The sequence below is a fragment of the Chiloscyllium plagiosum genome, chromosome 6 (assembly GCF_004010195.1).
Source record: "Chiloscyllium plagiosum isolate BGI_BamShark_2017 chromosome 6, ASM401019v2, whole genome shotgun sequence".
Classification (NCBI taxonomy): domain Eukaryota; kingdom Metazoa; phylum Chordata; class Chondrichthyes; order Orectolobiformes; family Hemiscylliidae; genus Chiloscyllium; species Chiloscyllium plagiosum.
Window position 1 is genome coordinate 88,809,244 of NC_057715.1, and position 20,428 is coordinate 88,829,671.

Here is a 20,428-nt window from a genome sequence, read left to right on the forward strand (position 1 = left end):
ACTCCTCCAGGTATTTCAAATTTTCCGATGCTTAGCTTCTACTTCTGGAAGCATTGCTGTGCACAGATCTCAGAAGTCTACCTAACAGTGAGAACTGCCTCAGAACAAGAAAAATTACAGGGAATGTTGATCAGGAGAACACTGGCTTTAAGAGGGACCACAGTGTATGACCACTCATGGCATGGTTACCTCATGTGCAAGGGGCTGGTGAGGGAAGGTGGTCAAATGCAGGTTCATGGAGCCAGGTTGGGTGGGGACCTGACCTCACTTTCCCACATATTCCACCTGCCACTTCTTTGCCCAATCTCCTAGCTTGTCCAAATCCGTCTGCAGTCTCCCCAGCTCCTCAATGCTACCTGTCCTTCTACATATCTTTGAATTGTCTGCAAACGTAGCCAGATTGCCCTCAGTTCCTTCATCTAGATCATTAATATATAACCATGTCCTACCATGTTTTCGGCAGTTTCCGCCTGCACAGAAGTTTTGATTTTCAGCCTTTGTTCTCTTAAAATCTGAAAGGTTGGTTTCCTTTCTCCATTTCTCTTTTCAAATTGTGTTTGTCATGTGAGGAGAGATTTGGAAAATGAAAGGATAGAGCCATAGTGCAGGATGGCAGTGTGAGTACTTATAACTAGAAGTAACAGAGCATACAGCGTATGTATGCATTGCCAATTAGGGACAAAGTAAGGAAACATATTTTTAAATAGATGTTAAAGGTTCTATCAGTGTGTCTGCAGCATTCCAAACAAGATGGATGAATTAATAGCACAAATAGAAGTAAATGAATATTATATGAGAGCCATTACAGAGGCATGGTAGCAAAGTAGCTTGGACTTGAACCTGAATACAGGTATTCAAGAGTTTTGATATTTCAGAAGACAGGTAGCAAAGAAATGGAGCTGGAGGAGTTCTGTTAATTGAAGGTGAGGTTAATACTGCAAGTCAGAAAGGAGCCTGGTTCAGAGGATATATTAGATGGAAATAAGTAATTGGAAAGGAATGATTGGTGGAAGTGGTTTATAGACCCTCTGATTAGAGTTGTATTGTTACGACAGAGTATCAGTTAGAAATAGTGCAGGCTTGTAAGATATATACTGGAAAATTTGTGGAAGTTTTCAATCTTCATGGGATTGGGCGAGAGAAGTAGCCTAGAAATTGAGTGACAGAATGAATTTAGAACCATTGCTCAGAAAATTCATTCTACAACTAAGTAGGGACATTGTTTAGACCTACTAATGTGAAATGAGACAGGATTAGAAAATTACCATATTAAAGGATCCTTGAGGTAAGAGTAAGTGATCAAAGCATTTTGTTGTCAGTTTGCGGATGAGAAATTTGGGTCTAAAACTAACATTTTAAACTTAAAGGTAATTCAAGGCAGAATAATCCACAGTGCATTGGGAAACGAGGTTAAAAGATAAAATCATAGAGAATCTTTGCCAGACCTTTAAGAAATTATGATATAAAAGAGACTCTATGAGAAGGATGTATCATTGTGGTGAACTAAGGAAGTCCTGATGAAGGGCTTTTGCCTGAAACGTTAATTTTACTGCTCCTCGGATGCTGCCTGAACTGCTGTGCTCTTCCAGCACCACTAATCCACAACCTGGTTTCCAGCTTCTGTAGTCATTGTTTTTGCCTAGTTGATTTTAACCCTACTGCGAATCCTCTTGCAAAGTTAAGGGTGGTATTGAGTTCAACGAAAAGATGTCCAGTACATCTAGAAGGTTAGAAGATTCAGAATTTTTGAAACTGATAAATGATCTAAAATACAAGTAGGAGTTTGAGCTTGAGGGGTGAGAACAGACAGTAAAAGTTTTTGCAAATGAAAAAGAAAGGGGTTAAGGTGAGCATTGTCTCTTAAGTGAGATTGGGTGATTGATAGTAGGGAACAAGGAAAAGGTAGAAACTTTCAAAAAGAATTATGTGCATCTTTCTTCACATTTGAAAGCAATAACTTTCCAACCAAAAGAACAGTAGAAAAAAGGTTGCTGGGGTGGAGGGTGCCAAAAGAGAGGGAAGAACAATTATGATTACTGGAGAAAAAAAAATTGCTCATAAAACTCGTGGGACTAAAGGCTCACGTGTCTTCTGAGAGTCTATCTAATCCTTGGACATAGAGTCGTAGCGATGTACAGCATAGAAACAGACCCTACAGTCCAACTCTTAAAATGGCTGCAGAGATAATGCATGCTTTGTAATTTTCCAAAATTCTCTCCATTCCGGAAAAGCCTCAGTGGATTGTGAAGCTTCAATTATTCAAGAAAGGAAGGAATCAGGCAGCAAGTGGCAATAGGCTGGTAAGTCTAACGTCTGTTATTGGGAAAATATTAGAATCCATTATTGAGGAGCTAGTAGAAATGTATTTTGAAACTCATAATACAATCATGCTGAGTCAAGTTTTATGTAAGGAAAATCATGCCTATGTTCTCTGAGGATTTAACACCTAGACAGATAGATGGAACCAATCAATGTATGTATTTGGATTTACAAAAGGTGCACGATAAGGTGTCACTTAAGAGGTTATTACACAAGATAAGAGCACATGGGAATGATATATTTGTATGGATAGAAGATTGGCTATATAACAAGAATCAGAATTGGAACATATCTGTCAATTTTAGATTGACAAACTATGACAGGTGGGGCACCACCAGCATGAGAAAGAGTTTGTTCTGAGAGTTGTTAGTCTTTGAAATCTCTTTTCAAATAAGTAGTGGAAAATTGAGTCATTGAATATATTTGGTAGCATCACTACTGTCTGAACTGGTCAAGTCCTGTACCAGGTGCTGAGGGAAAGATCAACTTGACTGCATCGTCGCCAATATACCTTTTGCAGTTGCATCTGTTTGTGATAGTATTGGTAGGAGTGACTACAGCACAGTCCTTCTGGGGACTAAGTCCTGTCGTTACATTGTGTCGTAAGATAGTAAATCATGCTAAATCGGATGAATTTTGAACAGAACAGGCAACTCAGAACTTGGACATCAATGAAGACCTGTGGGACATCAGCAACAGCAGAATGGTCATTTGTGTAATTTGTAAATTCATGGCACACCATGTCCTGTGATTTAAAATTATCATCAAATCTAGGAACCAACTCTGGGTCAATGAAGAGTGCATGAGGTCATACCAGGATTAGTGCTACGCATAGCTAAAAATTAGTTGTCAATCTGGTGAAACTTCAGCATAGGATACCTGATTATGAAGTAGCGTGCAATAAACCTTCCCACAACCAATGGATATGATTGTAAGTTTTGCAGTTCTGCTACATCCAGCTATGAATTTATGCTGGTGATGAGAATGAGAGCAGGCTGTTCAAAGCATCTGGTAGTGAAAATGAGAGCAGGTAGCCTGGCACAGTCAGCGGAGAGAGTGAGAGCAGAGAGCACAAGGCAGCAACGGGAGCAGGAACAGGCTCCTAAGCAGTGAAAACAGGTGGCCCAGAGTGGCCAGTAGCCCGAGGCAGCAGTGGAAGCAGGAACAGGCTGCAACATGGTAAGAACAGCAGCCTGGCATAGTGGTGGGGGCATGGTTGAGCCCTTGTGAGGAATGCAAGCCCAGCATGGCCATGCGTTATAGTCTGTGGTATTGAACTGTTAACTATATTTCTCTGTTTTTCAACTTTTTTAGTAGGAAAGACCATAATGGTTAACTTTTTAACTTTGATTTCTTTCAAAGTTTGTGAGAAGGTTTGTACCTCGGGTGCTCGCTGTTGTGGTTCTGTTCGCCGAGCTGGGAATTTATGTTGCAGACGTTTCGTCCCCTGTCTGGGTGACATCCTCAGTGCTTGGGAGCCTCCTGTGTTGTTTCCTCCGGCATTTATATGGTTTGTCTTTGCCGCTTCTGGTTGTCAGTTCCAGCTGTCCGCTGCAGTGGCCGGTATATTGGATCCAGGTCGATGTGCTTGTTGATAGAATCTGTGGATGAGTGCCATGCTTCTAGGAATTCCCTGGCTGTTCTCTGTTTGGCTTATAATAGTAGTCCTATAATAGTAGTGTTGTCCCAGTCGAACTCATGTTGCCTGTCATCTGTGTGTGTGGCTGATCAGGATAGCTGGTCGTGTCATTTCGTGGCTAGTTGGCGTTCATGGATACGGATCATTAGCTGTCTTCCTGTTTGTCCTATGTAGTGTTTTGTGCAGTCCTTGCATGGGATTTTGTACACTATGTTCGTTTTGCTCATGCTGGGTATCGGGTCCTTTGTCCTGGTGAGTTGTTGTCTGAGAGTGGCTGTTGGTTTGTGTGCTGTTATGAGTTCTAGTGGTCATAGTAGTCTGGCTGTCAGTTCAGAAATGATCTTGATGTATGGTAACATGGCTAGTCCTTTGGGTTGTGGCATGTCCTCATTCCGTTGTCTTTCGTGGCATGTCCTCATTCCGTTGTCTTTCCCTTAGGCATCTGTTGATGAAATTGCGGGGGTATCCCTTTTTGGTGAATACATTGTAGAGGTGTTCTTCCTCTTTTTGCAGTTCTGGTGTGCTGCAGTGTGTTGTGGCCCTTTTGAACAGTGTCTTGATGCAACTTCTTTTTGTGTGTTGGGGTGATTGCTTTCGTAGTTCAGGACTTGGTCTGTGTGTGTGTGGCTTTCCTGTATACCTTTGTGGTATTCTTGGAATTCATCAGAAATATACACATAGACAAGGAAGAAACCATGGTCTCATTCGATGGCACTGTTCACCTCTATTGACAAAATCCTAGCCAGAGAAACAATAGCCAACCTGCTGGACATACAGAACAGACAACAAGACGGGGAACCTATCAACAAAGACTGCATACTCAAACTACTGGACCTGTGCCTCACAACACACTTCACATTCAACAACCAAATATATGAACAAATCAACAACACACCCATGGGCTCACCCATCTCTGGACTCAGCAGAAGCTGTAATGCAAAGATTAGAACAAACAGTCTTACCTCAAATTCAACCCAAACTCTGGGTCAGATATGTGGAGGACACCTTTGTAATCATTAAAAACACAGAAATAGAAAACACACACTGTATCATCAACACCACACTCTTAGGAATCAGATTCACTAGAAAGGAAGAAGAGGACAACCAACTCACATTCCTAGACGTGATGGTACAGAGAACACCGAACGGAGAATTCACCACAAAGGTATACAGGAAAGCCACACACACAGACCAAGTCCTGAACTATGAAAGCAACCACCCCAACACACACAAAAGAAATTGCATCAAGACTGTTTAAAAGGGCCACAACACACTGCAGCATACCAGAACTGCAAAAAGAAGAAGAAGAACACCTCTACAATGTATTCGCCAAAAACTGATACCCCCGCAATTTCATCAACAGATGCCGAAGGTAAAGACAATGGAATGAGGACATGCCACAACCCAAAGGACTAGCCACTTTACCATACATCAAGAACATTTCTGAACTGACAGCCAGACTACTACGACCACTAGGACTCATAACAGCACACAAACCAACAGCACTCTCAGACAACAACTCACCAAGACAAAGGACCCGATACCCAGCATGAACAAAACGAACGTAGTGTACAAAATCCCATGCAAGGATTGCACAAAACACTACATAGGACGAACTGGAAGACAGCTAATGATCCGCATCCATGAACACCAACTAGCCACGAAACGACATAACCAGCTATCCTTAGCAGCCACACATGCAGATCACAGGCAACATGAGTTCGACTGGGACAATACTACTATTATAGGACAAGCCAAACAAAGAACAGCCAGGGAATTCCTAGAGGCATGGCACTCATCCACAGATTCTATCAACAAACACATCGACCTGGACCCAATACACCAGCCACTGCAGCGGACAGCTGGAACTGACAACCGGAAGCGACAGAGACAAACCACTATAAATGCCAGAGGAAACAACACAGAAGCTCTTCACAGGAGGCTCCCAAGCACTGAGGATGTCACCCAGACAGGGGACGAAACGTCTGCAACATAAAATCGCAGCTTGATATCTTTATTTTTCTGCTTTATACCAAGATTTTGTACCTAAGATGGTACCGTTGGTGACAAATTGTTAACTTTTCACTGTACTCAAGTGAGTACATGTGACAATAAACTTAATTTGTTCAGTTTAATTCAATTTAATGAACAATGGTGGATAATTAATTAATGAAGAGCAGACACAGGCTTCACAAATATCACCATCTTCAATTATGGGGAGCTCGGCATGTCAATTTAAAACAAAAAACTTGAAGTAGTTGCAATTATGTCAGTCTTCAGTCAATTTGATTCACTATACATATTAAAAAGCACCTGAAGTTACTAGATACTGAACAGGTCCTGATATTCTAGCAATCTTACTGAAAAGACCATGTTTTTATTGTTTGTATTCTTGATTGTGAAATCAAATGGGAAAAGGACTAGATTAAAAATCAAGGATTGTTGATGGATTGCTGTGCTTTTTAAGTGCAAGTTACCTGGCATTCATTGTAAATGCTATTTATACAGTTGATTGTGCAAGCAGTGGGAAAAGGCAAGTTACTGAGGAGCTGGAGCCAACACGCTATGTACGAAGGGAGATTTGGCGAGCAACAGTTGCTGATTGGTCTGTGAAATGGTGACCAATTATTGATGACATTAGCTTCCTCCTGCCAACAACTATCTGATTGACTGCTAGATAGCTGAACAGCTTGGGTGTGTGTAACTATTCAGGTCACAAGCCGTCAGACCTCTGGAAGGGAAGGAAATGTTTTTGATCTACAGGCAGTTTATTTCCACTGTTCAGTTGCTTTAAACTATAAGTTTCAATGACTAAGTAAGAGACCTTTTAGAAGTGTAAACCAGTTATCATGTGTCTTCTGCAAACAAGTGGAAGTATCTAGAGGAAGGAAAATCAAAAAGTATCTTCTGATCATCAAAAGCGGTCATCTCAGCAAACTCTGTGGACTGGCACCATTGAACTTACCTGTCTTTCTTTCTGACAGCCATGGTTTCCTTTGTATCCGTATCTGCATGTCTGTGTAAAAGGGAGAGTTTCATTAGCATGTAGAATTAAATGTCAGTGGTTCATATGTTAGCCTATGTAATTGGACTAGTTATTTGTAATAAATTGTAATTTTTAAGTACAAAAACCTGGTCTGTGCTTTCTGTCAACCTGCATCTAAAAGACAAATAAATTGGGGAATTCTGTTTACTTTTGAAAGTCTTTAAAATTTGTAGTGACTCCAGGATGAGTGTGATTTCCTTGCACCATTCAAGTGAGGCACAATAGTACTGATGATTTGTATTTCAAACGGCCTATACTCCTCGCCAGTCTGTTTCAGTACAACTCCAATGTATGAAATCACCCATTGCATCCTGTTCACCAGAAGCAGGGCAGATCCAACCTGGTTAACTACTGCCCAATCAGCCTACTTTCAATGATCAGTGAAGTGCTATCAAGCAGCACCAATTCAGTAATAAACTGCTCACTGGCACTCAGTTTGGAATTTGCAGGATCACTTGGCCCCTGATCTCATTATAGTTTTAGTCTAGAAAGAGACAGAAGAAGTGAAATCCAGAGGTGAGGTTATAGTGAGTGTCCTTGAAAGCATTTGATGAAATATGTCATTAAGGAATCCTAACAAAATTGGAAGTAATTGAATCTGGGGGAAAACACTTCACTCGTTGGAATTATAACAAGCATAAAGGAAGATGGTTCTTGTTGGTGAAAATTCATCTTAGTCCCAGGACATTACTGCAGGAATTCCTCAGGATTGTTCCTGGGCTCATTCATTCATCTTGTTTCATCAATGACCATCCCTCCTCCAGAAAACCAGAACTGGGGGCGTGCAATTTATGCATTGTTCAGCACCATTCATGACTTTGAAGATACTAAACAAGTTATGAAATTTTGGTTTGCACATTAATTGTAATACTTAAGTCAATTATAATTCTAGACTGTGTTTCATAGAGAGTTAATCTGAAAGTTTAGTAGTCCTGGCTAGTTCCACAACCCGTTCTGGGCACCAGTCTGCTTTCATTACCATAAACCTGCAACTGTATTTTTAAGCTGGGCCATATGGCTATTTTTCTTTGCAAAAAGTATTTTATGATGTCTACAATTGAACAATGTAACTGCTCAATTGAGGGAAAAAAAAACACAATCTTGCCCTGTCTATGTAGCAAAACCTGGACAAATCTAGGCTTGGGCTGATAAGTGGCAAATAAGAGTGTACACCATGAAGTGCCAAGTATTGACTTAATCAAGAGAGAACCTAGCCATTCCCACTAGATATTGAATGGCATTACCATCGCTGAATCCTCTACCACCAACATCCTGATGGTGGTGGTTTGGTGGGGGGAAGGGCTGATGTTTGTCGAGTGGAATGGAGGTGATTTGCCATTGACCAGAAGCTAAGCTGGAGCAGCCATACAAGTGCTCTGGTTACAAGAGGTCAGAGGCTAGGAATTATTAATTCACCTGTTACCTCCATGCTTGTCAGCCATTTAGAAAGGGAAAGTCAGGAGTATGATTAAATAGCTTCCATTTGCTTGGAATGAGTGCAACTCCAACAATACACAAAAAAGCTCTACACCATCCAGGCAAACCAGGCTGCTGAATCTACCCCATCTTGACCTTAGCTCCCTTCACACCTGGTGCACCATGGCAGCAGTGAGTACCATCTCCTCGATGTATTGAAATACTCACCTGGGATTCTTTCACTGCCAGCAATCATCCACTTGATCCTTCAAATGTCACCTATCCAAACAGTTTCAGTCCCTGAGATTTTCTCCATCCGCATTGGCTTGTCTGAGTTAAATTTAATAACAAAGTGTTTATGAAGCAAGAGTGTTTAAAATCCGGGAGAGTGGGAAAGATTTTCACTGTCAGTACATTTCAAAGGTGGCTGGAGGTGGGGGAGCACTTTTTTTTTTGACTTTTCACCTGGAAACAGGAAATTAGAACCCTCCAAATGGTAGTTAATGACTTAATACTCTTTTGCAGCTCAGGCTAATGTTCTGGATGTAAGTTTGCTCACTGAGTTTGAAGGTTTGTTTTCAGGTGTTTCGTCACCATACGAAGTAACATCAGTGAGCCCCTGGTGAAGCATTGGTGACATGTCCCGCCTTTGATTTATGTGTTAAGGTTTCTTTGGATGTCATTTTCAGTTCTTTTTCTCAGAGGAAGGTAAATGGGGTGCAAATCGGTGTGTTTATGATAGAGTTCTGGTTGGAATGCCATGCTTCAAGGAATTCTCGTGCATGTCTCAGTTTGACTTGTCCTGGGATGGATGTGTTGTCCCAGTCAAAGAAGAACCAAAGACGCAAACACCAGACAGTGCCAACTTTTTCAACAAAGATAACATCGTCAAGCTAGTGCCTTATGACCTACTTAAGACCTACAAATCAATCAGCGGAACACCCATGGGATCACCAATATCAGAGTTCCTAAGCAGAAGTAGTAATGCAGAGACTCTGAAAAAACAGCTTTCCCAACCATCCAACCCCAACTTTGGGTCTGCTACGTGGATGACACTTTTGTTATCACCAAACAAAGGAAGCCTACAACACCATCAGACCTCTTGGCATCATGTTAGTCCACAAACTTACCAACATACAAAAACAGCGGCTAATGAACTTATAAGACTCTAGAAGCACCAAGCAAAACAAATGTCATTTACAAAATACCTCGCAAGGACTGTAACAACACTACATTGGACAAACGGGCAGAAAACTAGCCACCAGGACACATGAACATCAAGTAGCCACAAAAAAGACATGACCCACTATCACTAGTATCCTTATATACAGACTAAGAAGGGGACAACTTTGACTGGGGCAATGCATCCATCCTAGGACAAGCCAAACTGAGACACGCACGAGAACTTCGTGAAACATGGCATTCCAATCAGAACTCACAATAAACACAACGATTTGGGCCCCACCTACCATCCTCTGAGAAAAAGAACTGGAAATGACAACACCCATCCAAAGAAACCTTAGTGCGTAAATAGAAAGCAGGACATAGCACCAGTGCTTGACTGGAGGCTCACTGATGATGTTACCTAGTATGGTGACAAAACATCTGAAAGCAAAACTTTCAGCTCAGCAAGCAAACTTCCATCCAGAGTTTAATATTCTCTTCCTTCTAACAGTATGATTGATATTCTGTTCTTAACATATGCAAGGGAGCAGGGATAGCATCCTGACTCAGACAGTGTATTTTGTTATATGCCAATTGTAGTTTGACATTTTGAGAACCTGGTTGCCATCTTAGGACCAACTGGTGGATGGAATATCTATGTCCAAGTTCACAACAACTGCTGGTCCAATTGAAAAGAAGAATAGAAGATAAATTTTGCTTGGCTTTTCAGGGGCCAGAAAGAGAGATCCACTCCTACATAACCAAAGAAAATACCCCATTTCCCCATCTCTGCGCTGGGATTTACCTGATTTTGTAGAGCTCCAATGCTGGTGCACTGTGTCATGAAGTAATTTGCTGCGCTGAGCTCAGATGCAAATGCAGGCTGGATTTCAAAATGGTCTGTACCTGGCGTAAGGACTATTGAGTAGCTAGTTAGGATTAAGCAAACACTACTTGGAGGGAAAACGGTGGCACAGTGGTTAGCACTGCTGCCTCACAACGCCAGAGACCCGGGTTCAATTCCCGCCTCGGGCGACTGTCTATGTGGAGTTTGTAATTTCTTCCCGTGTCTGCGTGGGTTTCCTCCAGGTGCTCCGGTTTCCTCCCACAATCCAAAGATGTGCAGGTAAGGTGAATTGGCCATGCTAAACTGCCCATAGTGTTAGGTTAGGGGTATGGGTGGGTTGCGCTTCGGCGGGTCTGTGTCGACTTGTTGGGCCGAAGGGCCTGTTTCCACACTGTAATGTAATCTAATCTAATCTAAAAATCTGTCATTGTTTTTGCAAGTATTTTTCAAAGGTATCTTTTTCTAAAAGTGAAATAACAATTTTTATACAGTAATTTAAAATTCATTTTACATAACTTGAAGGATTACAGTAAAATAGTTTGTTACATTATTTCTCATGCTTAATATAATTAACGCATTTAAAGTTTTGCACGACTAGATAATTTTTTTAGCCATTTTTAGTCAGTTTTTAGTTACATTTTCTTACGTTGAAATTTGTTTACACGTTTCTTTTCATTTTGATCATTGTAGCTTTAGGATACTACACAAATTACATTTGGAGGTCTTTATTTGTTTTGGATATGCACTGTAAACCATGAATTTAAAGTGTAGCTTTTTGTATTATCTAGGGAGATGTGTAAACTTTAAATTTAAAATGATTACCTTGACTTATTTTAGTCAGATTAGATTCTCAAAGTCTTAATTAGATGTAGCTATCAAAAATCTTGCCATTTTTCTATATTTTCTTGCAAAATTCTGCTGTTTTTTTTAAATGGAGTTGAAATGGGAAAAATGCACAACCAGATGCAAGTAAGTTCTTCCTCAACCAAAGGTGTACCAAGTAAACTGGTTACTTGAAGACCTTCTGTTCATGTTCTTGTTCACCGGTGCTGGTTTAATGCACACACGTTATTAAAGGGAGTACCTGCATTTAACAAACTTAACTGGCAGTAATTTATTGTAGCATGCTTCATAAATCATGGTGAAACAAGACTTTAAGAAGGGTACAACAAAATACTGCTGCTCAACAATTGATGTCACTGACAAAACTGATGTCCATATTTTTGTATAATTTAAGAGTGATCTCATTAGTTGCTTTGATAAAAGGTATTAAAAAGGCATCTGGCAACTAGCTGACTCAGCTGAGGCCAAAGGCCACTGGATCTTGTAATGTGCTGCCTGTCTGTGCGGGGTGACCTGACCCTAGTACTCCAGAAAACAGATGAGAACTGTTCAAAATTTACAAGCTTAATAGCTTTGTAGATTGCAGATAGTAAAACTTAAAGTTTTTGTAACTATTGCTGTTCTTTTTTAGATTGATGGAACAAAATAAATATAAATTCTTGTGCCATTGTAATTTTGTCATTAATGTTTTCTGTCTCAAGGTGGTTGTAAGCTAATAATTTTGTTACAAGTTCCATTGAAAATGGCATTATGGTCTTGCAATATATCTGTGTTTAGTTGAAAATAGTTAGATGTATCATTTCAGTATTTAAATATAGGTGTAGAATCCAATAAGTGCTTTCATATTTATAGGATAAACACAGTAGAACACTTTTTACTACAATTGTAAAATTTAAGATGTCTCCATTTGTATTTGTATTGAAACTCTTTAGAGTTTGTGAAGCTGTCTGAGCTGTTTCTTATTAAACGTACACCTTTGATGTAGCTTGTTTTCATATGTTACATCTGTATGACGGTAAAATATACAGGACTTAAAAATTAAATATATGTGTATTTCCACTGAAGAGCAGTGTGAAATAGTTATATACACACACAAACAAACCACCTTTCCCAGTGGTTAATCACAGCTATTGAGAAGGTGTGTGAACTGCAAGGGGCACTTTGTCTAACTTGGTTGAACACAGTGTAAGAGTGGCACCCTGTTAATTGTATTAAATCCAACTAACGGGAGATTATATCCTCCCAGGGTGTCTTGCACACTGGAGTGAAATTGGGCCTTAACATTGGATTTAAATCCAGCAGTAGCAGTTTATGAAATACAAATGTCCTGCAGTACCATTAACATCCTGATGTAAACACAAATTAAAGAAGTCATACTTTACATACTGTTAACAAAATTGAAGTTTTGACTCCTGTTGCTAATTGCTAGCATCCATGTTTCATGTGACCTTGTGTGGATTTGTGATGAGACCATAATTATAATATCCGTAATGGTCAAATAACCAGCCAACAGAAAATGTCTGGGTTCACAGATGACAAATGATACATTATTCACTTTAATGTAGTAAAGGGGGCCTCATTGTCATGTAATACACTCCTTGTGGTGTTAACATTTTCAGAAGATTGGCACAGAAAAAAATGTTTGATCCCATTTAAATGAAAAATGAACAAAAGGAAGCACAATGGGCTGAATGGTTCTGAGGAATTTGTTCTATCAACTAAGAACACAAATAGCTGTGTCTCAGACTCACTTTATGCTGTCGTCTTACAATGTTTCATGTTCCAATGTGCTGTTGTATGTTCAGTTCAGTATAAAATTATTAAGAAATAAATTTTAAAACGTCATGTCACAACTTTAAAGCCATTTTTTTGTGGCTTCCTCAATCTGATTTTACATATTCTTTGGATTCCAAAGAGCTTAATACGTGCAAAACGTGTAACAACACTATTATCTAAATGGGTATTCTAAATACCGATTACATAACATTGTACAATAATTAAATATTATTTTATTAGTTTTGCTTAAAGATACCACATTCTTCTAAGCAATGATAGTGAAAATATAGGAAGTATAACATATCTTCAATGCAGATTAATATTCTGTACCTGACCTTTAAATAGTTATACATTTCTACTCATTTGGCAGTCATGACATTTTGTGTCAGTCTTCAGTGGAAGACAAATAACATGCCAAACATTGATGTTGTGTTGGACAAGCTAATGGGTCCAAAGGGAGACAAGTCTCCTGGCTCTGATGGAATGCATCCCAGGGTATGAAAAGAGAAATGACAAATGTGCTTGTGGTCATTTACTAAAGTTGGCTGGACTCTGGGGCAATTCTGGCAGATTGGAAAACAGAAAATGTTATGCCACTGTTTTAAAAAGGAGGCAGACAAAAGGTGGGTACCTAGAGGCCTGTTAACTTAACTTCTGTAATGGCGAGAATGCTTGAATCTATCATTAAGGAAGAAATAGTGAGATATCTGGCTAGAAATTGTCTCATCAGGTAGATAGATAGAATGTATGTAAATGTGAGGTCGTCCATTTTGGTAGGAGTAACAGCAAAATAGACTATACTTAAATATGGAAAATTGCAGCATGTGTGTAGAGGGACCTGGGTGTCCTGTGCATTATTCACAAAATGTTGGTTTGCAATTGCAGCAGGTAATTAAGAAGGAAAATAGAACATAGAGGGACGCCGTTTAAAAATAGAGAGGTTATTTTGCAGCTATATAGGGTGATGGTGAGGCCATAACTGGAGTACTGTGGAGTACAGTTTTGAGAGAGGATGTATTGGAAGTGGAGGGGCTGCAGAGGAGGTTCACCAGATTAGTTCCAGAGTTGAGAGGGCTGGCTAATGAGAGATCAAGTAGAATGTGGCTGTACTCATTGGAATTTAGAATGAGAGGATGTTTTAGATACATATAAAATTATGAAGGGCGTTAGGAGCAGAGAGGTTGTTTCCACTGCCAGGTGCAACTAGAACTAAGGGGAATAGCCTCATAATAAGGAGGAGCAGATTTAGGACTCTGTTGAGGAGCTTCTCCCAAAGGATTGTGAATCTATGGAATTCCCTATTCAGTGCAGCAGTTGAGGCTACCTCAGTGAATTTTTTTTAAGCAAAACTAGATTTCTGTATAGTAAAGGAATTAAGAGTTATGGTGATTTGGCAGGCAAGTGGAGCTGAGTCCATAAAAAGATCTGTCATGATCTTGTTGGATGGCAAAGCAGGCTTGGGGCCAGATGGTCTACTTCTCCTATTTCTTATCGCAAAAATGTTTCACTCGTAAATTAGAGTCATAGAAGTTTACAGCATGGAAACAGGCCCTTTGGGCAACTTGTTCATGTCGTCTAGTTTTCATAATTAATCTCATCCTATTTGCCTACGGTTGGTCCCTATCCCTCCATACCTATGCCATCCATGAACCTGTCCAATTGTTTCTGAAATGACTCCACCACTACCTTTGACTGCCTGTTCCAGACACTGACCCACTCTCTGTATGAATCAATTGCCCCTCTGGACAGCTTTGTATCTCTCCCCTCTCACCTTAAATCTGTGCCCTCTAGTTTTAGACTCTTCTCCCCCGAAGAATCGTTCTCGAGGATCTACCATATCTGTACCCCTTTTGACTTTCTAAACCTCTAAAATCTGTTATCAATTTGCTGATTACATCGTTTCACTTAAATCCTTATTGAATGATATTCAATATGCACAACACCTGCCACAATGTGCAGATATATAAAATGGTAAAGTAGAATTGACCTATATCTGGCCGTATTCTTTGTTAGCGATTTCATAGAATTATAGAATTGAGAAGATGATAGAATCCAAATAAACTGTGCCCTTACGAGGGAATAACTTGCTGCCATGGTCTAAATGTGCAGCTGCAGAAAAATCAAATGCCCAAAGAATTGTACCCTGGCAGGAATGCTTCTTTCAGAAATGAAGACCCAAAAAGTAATTGGCATGTCAATATTTAAATTTTGAAATGAGTACTATTTAAAATCAGCAATAAAAACAATTGTACAATTCTGTTGAATCCCTTGAATGAAGTTTTAAAAAAGTTTTTTGTTGAAAGTTTAAGGAATACATTTGGTATTCTACAGTTTCTATTTTCTTGAACAAATATTATGCAACAAAATACCTTTTTTGAAAACTAAAATGCATGAAAATTGTTATTGCTGGATTGTAAAAGTTACACCACAACCTGCTGCTTTTGTGTGCAAATAAAAAGTGGCAAGATTTATGCAGAGAAGTAAAAATAAAATATATTTGTCTGTCTTTTCACTATAATGGATAAGTAGGAAAAAATACACAAAAAATTCTAATCATAACGATTCAATGTTTATTGCAATTGTGATTTAAACAGTTTCAAGAGCTATTTTTATAAAATTAAGCTTTATAATTAGCTATCTTTTAAAAAGAGAGAATTGTGATTGTCAGAGATTAAAGCTTAAGTTTTCTTCCCCTGTACATTGAAACAAGTATTTGTCAGACTATTGTGAATTATCTGACTATATTCATGCATCCACATTCTCAACACAAGGTAGGTTTTATTTAAGAAGCAGCTTTTCTAGGCTATTACTTCCTTTAACAAATTCAGACAATGTTCCAGCAAGATGAAATTAAATACAAGATTATTTAAAATACAGTTTATTTAATGATAATTTGTGAAATGTAGCAAATGTTAAAAGCATAAAATGTCTTTAAAGATAGCACCAGTTATTTCAAATGGTACCTAACAATGTAATGATAAAGCCACTCTGGTGCAGCATTTCCATTTGATATGTGTGCTAATGATGAGCTTGCATCAATTGCAGCAATATGATAAAGAACCTCAGCAATTAAAATACTATCTGATCACTAAAACGCCTTTGAATATTGCAAATTGCAAAGTGTAATTCAATAATAATGAAAAATATTATTTTTCCTGCCTAATTTGATTAAAGCAGTAATATTTTTCCATTATCCACATGAAGTCTCGTTGTCAGGAGTGTAAACAAACACTGATTTCAAATTGCAGATGTTTGGCTGATATTGAAATTATGTAGAACTCCAGTAAAGGATATTTGCTTTCATATAATGCTAAAGGCAAAGCCTGCTTTCACATTTTGTTCAAAATTTGAAATTGAAAGCCATTATTTGAAATGCACGTTTAAATCTATGTATAGGTTTTTCTTTTGAGTTATTACCAGTTTATGTCGGATCATCAAAGTTTTTGCACTTTTTTGTTTAAATCTTTTTTCTATGGTCAACAATAAAAAGAGATCTTCTGAATGTTAAGTTGAAAACTTAGGTTAAATGCAGTCTTATTTGTCTCCCAAGTTCGGTAATTGATTTTTTTTAGTGTATTTTTTTATTTTACAGAGAATCCTGTTACTTTCCCAGAAGGCAACAAAGAAAAAGAAATTCTAACACCGATTGAAGATATACATGTTGAAAGCTCTCTTCCACATACTGATTCAGGCATTGGAGAGGAGCAAATAACTGGTGTTTTGAATGGCTCTGATTTGGAAACAGCAACTGTGCCAGATGCAATGAGTGAACTTTTATCTTCCTTGTCCTCCGAAGTAAAGAAATCCCAAGAAAGTTTAGCTGAGAGCCCAGTTGAAGTACTGAAACCAAGTTCATCTGTGACGAGTGTCAGCCAAGGAAAAGGCATGAATGTCAAGGAAATTCTGAAAAGCCTTGTTGCAGCACCTATGGAACGTGCAGAATCTGGACCTGAACCTGTATCATACCCTGATTCAAGTGTGAAAAGAGAAGCTCAGACTATTCTTCCAATGCAGTTTCATTCCTTTGACAGGTGAAAAGCCTCGCTGGTTGTTTTAATTTATTCACCAACCAGTGTATTTATGAATGTGAGTGATGCGGTGATATTGGTGAGAGGGGAGAGGTCTCCAGGGGGTTCAGAGGCAGATTGAACAGCAGTATCACATAACCCAAGCCTGTCGTCTTCACGGCTCAAAGGCATAATGGGAGGTGGCAGCTTGAAATGAGTTGCCACTGCAAAGTGTATTATTTTTGAAATGCTTTCACACAAATCACTGAGCTCCACATACAACTTTGTTTCATGGTTTAATGTCATCACGAGGCACAAATTGGTGTGTCTAATTGTTTGCCACCTGCCAGTGAAACGAACTGCCAGGGAGACAGAAGGATCTGTTTGTCTATCAGGCATTCAGGCAATTGAGAGTGACAACATCAAAAATTTCACTTCAACGGCTGAACCTTTGATCGGCCTTTAAGGGACTCCACTCTCTTGTGCTTCTGGTCAACTGAATTTTTCAATTAGTTTAGATATATTAGGTTCCTGCTGCCTCATCTGTCTTTAGGAAGATGTAATTATATTATGAAGAGTCTAAACAGATTTCTAGTCAAAGAAGATCCAAATTCCCATGATGGCACTTCTAATAATTAAAAAAAAATCTTTAGAGAACATTCTTTATTGAAATTTTTTGCAGTCATTAGGTATGCTACATTTGGTTACAAATGTGGAGTCTGCTCCCATTCAATTTAGACAGTTTTCTAAATAGTTTGTAGTTTATCTTTTAATGAAAAATGTAGTTGGAAATATAAAGTTGCACAAAATGCTAATCTAAATTATGGTTCAATTTCTCAAGCATTGAAATGAAGGGAAATAGTTTGAAGAAGCATTACAGTGATAAATTTTCAGACTCCAAAGCAGATACTGTATTCTCTTGAAAGGAAAACTCCTGTACAGTTCTCCGTCTCATTTGGAATACTATATCTTTTTAATAAAATGAACCACAGACATTGAACTTCCCATTTGCATTAGGGTGAGTATCTGCCATTTTAAGTTTAGTATCTTCAAGGAATCATTCTTCCTGTTACACTGCTGGAATTATATTCTTTGAGCATCACATTCCATTCTGTTTGCAGTTTGTGTCAGTACTGCAGGATTTGCAAAGTAATAAATTCCTGAATTATTCAATCTATGGGAGTGTGTAAAGCCAGGTAGATTTGATACATATTCTGAAAGTACAATCTCTTCCAATTATTAGTTCTCTTCACACAATATGAAGTTGGGAGGTAATGGTCTACTGGTGTTATCACTAGAGTATTAATCCAGGGGCATATGTAATGTTCTGGGGAACCAGGTTCAAATCCCACCATGGCAAGTGGTGGAATTTCATTTCAATAAAAATCTTAAACTGAGAGTCCAATGATGACCATGAGATTGCCAATTGTCAGGAAAAAAAATCTGATTCACTGATGCCCTTCATTAGTGGCATTATTCTGGCCTACATGTGGCACATAATGATGTATCAGTCATACAGCATTGAAATAGACCTCTCTGTCCAACTAGTCCACACTGACCATCTTCCCAAACTAAACTCATCTCGCCTGCCTGCATTTGGCCCAAATCCCTCCAAACCTTTCCTAATCATATGCTTAACCAAATTAAACATTGAAATTGTATCTCCATCCAGCAGTTCCTCTGTAAGTTCATTCTGCACATGGACCACACTTTTTTTTAAAAAAAGCTCCTCATGTGCTGCTTAAATCTTCCACCTCACGCCTTATAAATATACCCTCAAGTTTTGAACTTCCCTATATCTTTGCTGTTCACCTTTTCTACGTTCCGCATGATTTTATAAACCTCGACAAGGTCATCCCTCAATGTCAAGTGAACAAAAAACCAAGCCTATTTTTATAACTCAAACCGTCCGTTCCCAGCAGTATTTTGGTATATCTTTTTCGAACCCTCTCCAATTTAATAATGTCCTACATATATAGCAGGGCAACCAGAACTGAACACACTACTCCAGATGAGACCTCACCAATGTCCTGTACAACCTTAACATGACATCCCAATTTCTATGCTCAAAAGTCTGAACAATGAAGGCAAGCGTGCTAGACACCTTAACCTCCCTGTCTACCTGTGTCACAAATTTCAAGGAATAATGTACCTGAACCCCATGTCTTTCTATTCTACAACCCTACCCATGGCCCTACCATTAACTGCCCTTTGGGCAAGGGAGACTGGTTAGCAAAGTTAGATCTGATGGAATACAGGGAGAACTAGCCATTTGGATACAGAACTGGCTCAAAGGGAGAAGACAGAGGGTGGTGGTGAGGGTTGGTTTTCGGACTGGAGGCCTGTGACCAGTGGAGTGCCACAAGGATCGGTGCTCGGTCCTCTACTTTGTCATTTATATAAATGATTTGGATGTGAGCAGAAGAGGTATAGTTAGTAACTTTGCAGATGTCACCAAAAATGGAAGTGTATGGACAACGAAGAGGGTTACCTTAGAGTATAACGGGATCTTGATCAGATGATCCAATGGGCTGAGGAGTGGCAGATGGAATTGAATTTAGATAAATGTGAGGTGCTGCAATTTGGAAAGGCAAATCAGGGCAGGACTTATACACTTCATGGTAAGGTCCTTGGGAGTGTAGCTGAACAAAGAGACCTTGGAATGCATGTTCATAGTTCCTTGAAAGTAGAGATGCAGGTAGATAGGGTAGTGAAGAAGGTGTTTTGTATGCTTCCCTTTATTGGTCAGAGTATTGTATACTGGAGTTGGGAGGTCATGTTGCGGCTGTACAAGATATTGGTTCGGCCACCTTTGGAATATTGCACGCAATTCTTGTCTCCTCCTTATCGGAAGGATATTGTGAAACTTGAAATGGTTCAGAAAAGATTTAAAAGGATGTCGCCAAGGTTGGAGGATTTGAGCTATAAGGAGAGTCTGAATACACTGGGGCTGTTTTCCCTGGAGAGTCAGAGGCTGCGGGGTGACCTTATAGAGGTTTATAAAATCATGAGAGGCATGGATAGGATAAATAGGCAAGGTCTTTTCCCAGAGTTTGGGGAGTCCAGAACTAGAGGTTATAAGATTAGGATGAGAGGGGAAAGATATAAAAGAGACCTAAGGGACAAGGTTTTCACGCAGAGGATGGTGTGTATGTGTGTGGGGAATGGGCTGCCAGAGGAAGTGATGGAGGGTTGTACAATTGCAATATTTAAAAGGCATCTGGATGGGTATATGAATAGGAAGGGTTTAGAGGGGTATGGGCCAGGTGCTGGCCAGTGGGACTAGATTGGGGTGGGATATCTGGTCGGCATGGACAAGTTGGACCAAAGGGTCTGTTTTCGTGCTGTACATCTCTGTAACCTTAATGACT

General features: G+C 39.3%; 1 protein-coding gene across 1 annotated transcript in view; it reads left to right on the plus strand.

Moving 5' to 3' along the window:
* The window catches only part of nbeaa (neurobeachin a), an 849,844-nt gene that overhangs the window by 302,101 nt on the left and 527,315 nt on the right, over nt 1–20,428 (plus strand). The window contains exon 31 of the mRNA XM_043692709.1: nt 16,643–17,081. Within this exon, the coding sequence (XP_043548644.1) occupies nt 16,643–17,081 (439 nt within the window). The remainder of the gene's footprint in view (nt 1–16,642; nt 17,082–20,428) is intronic.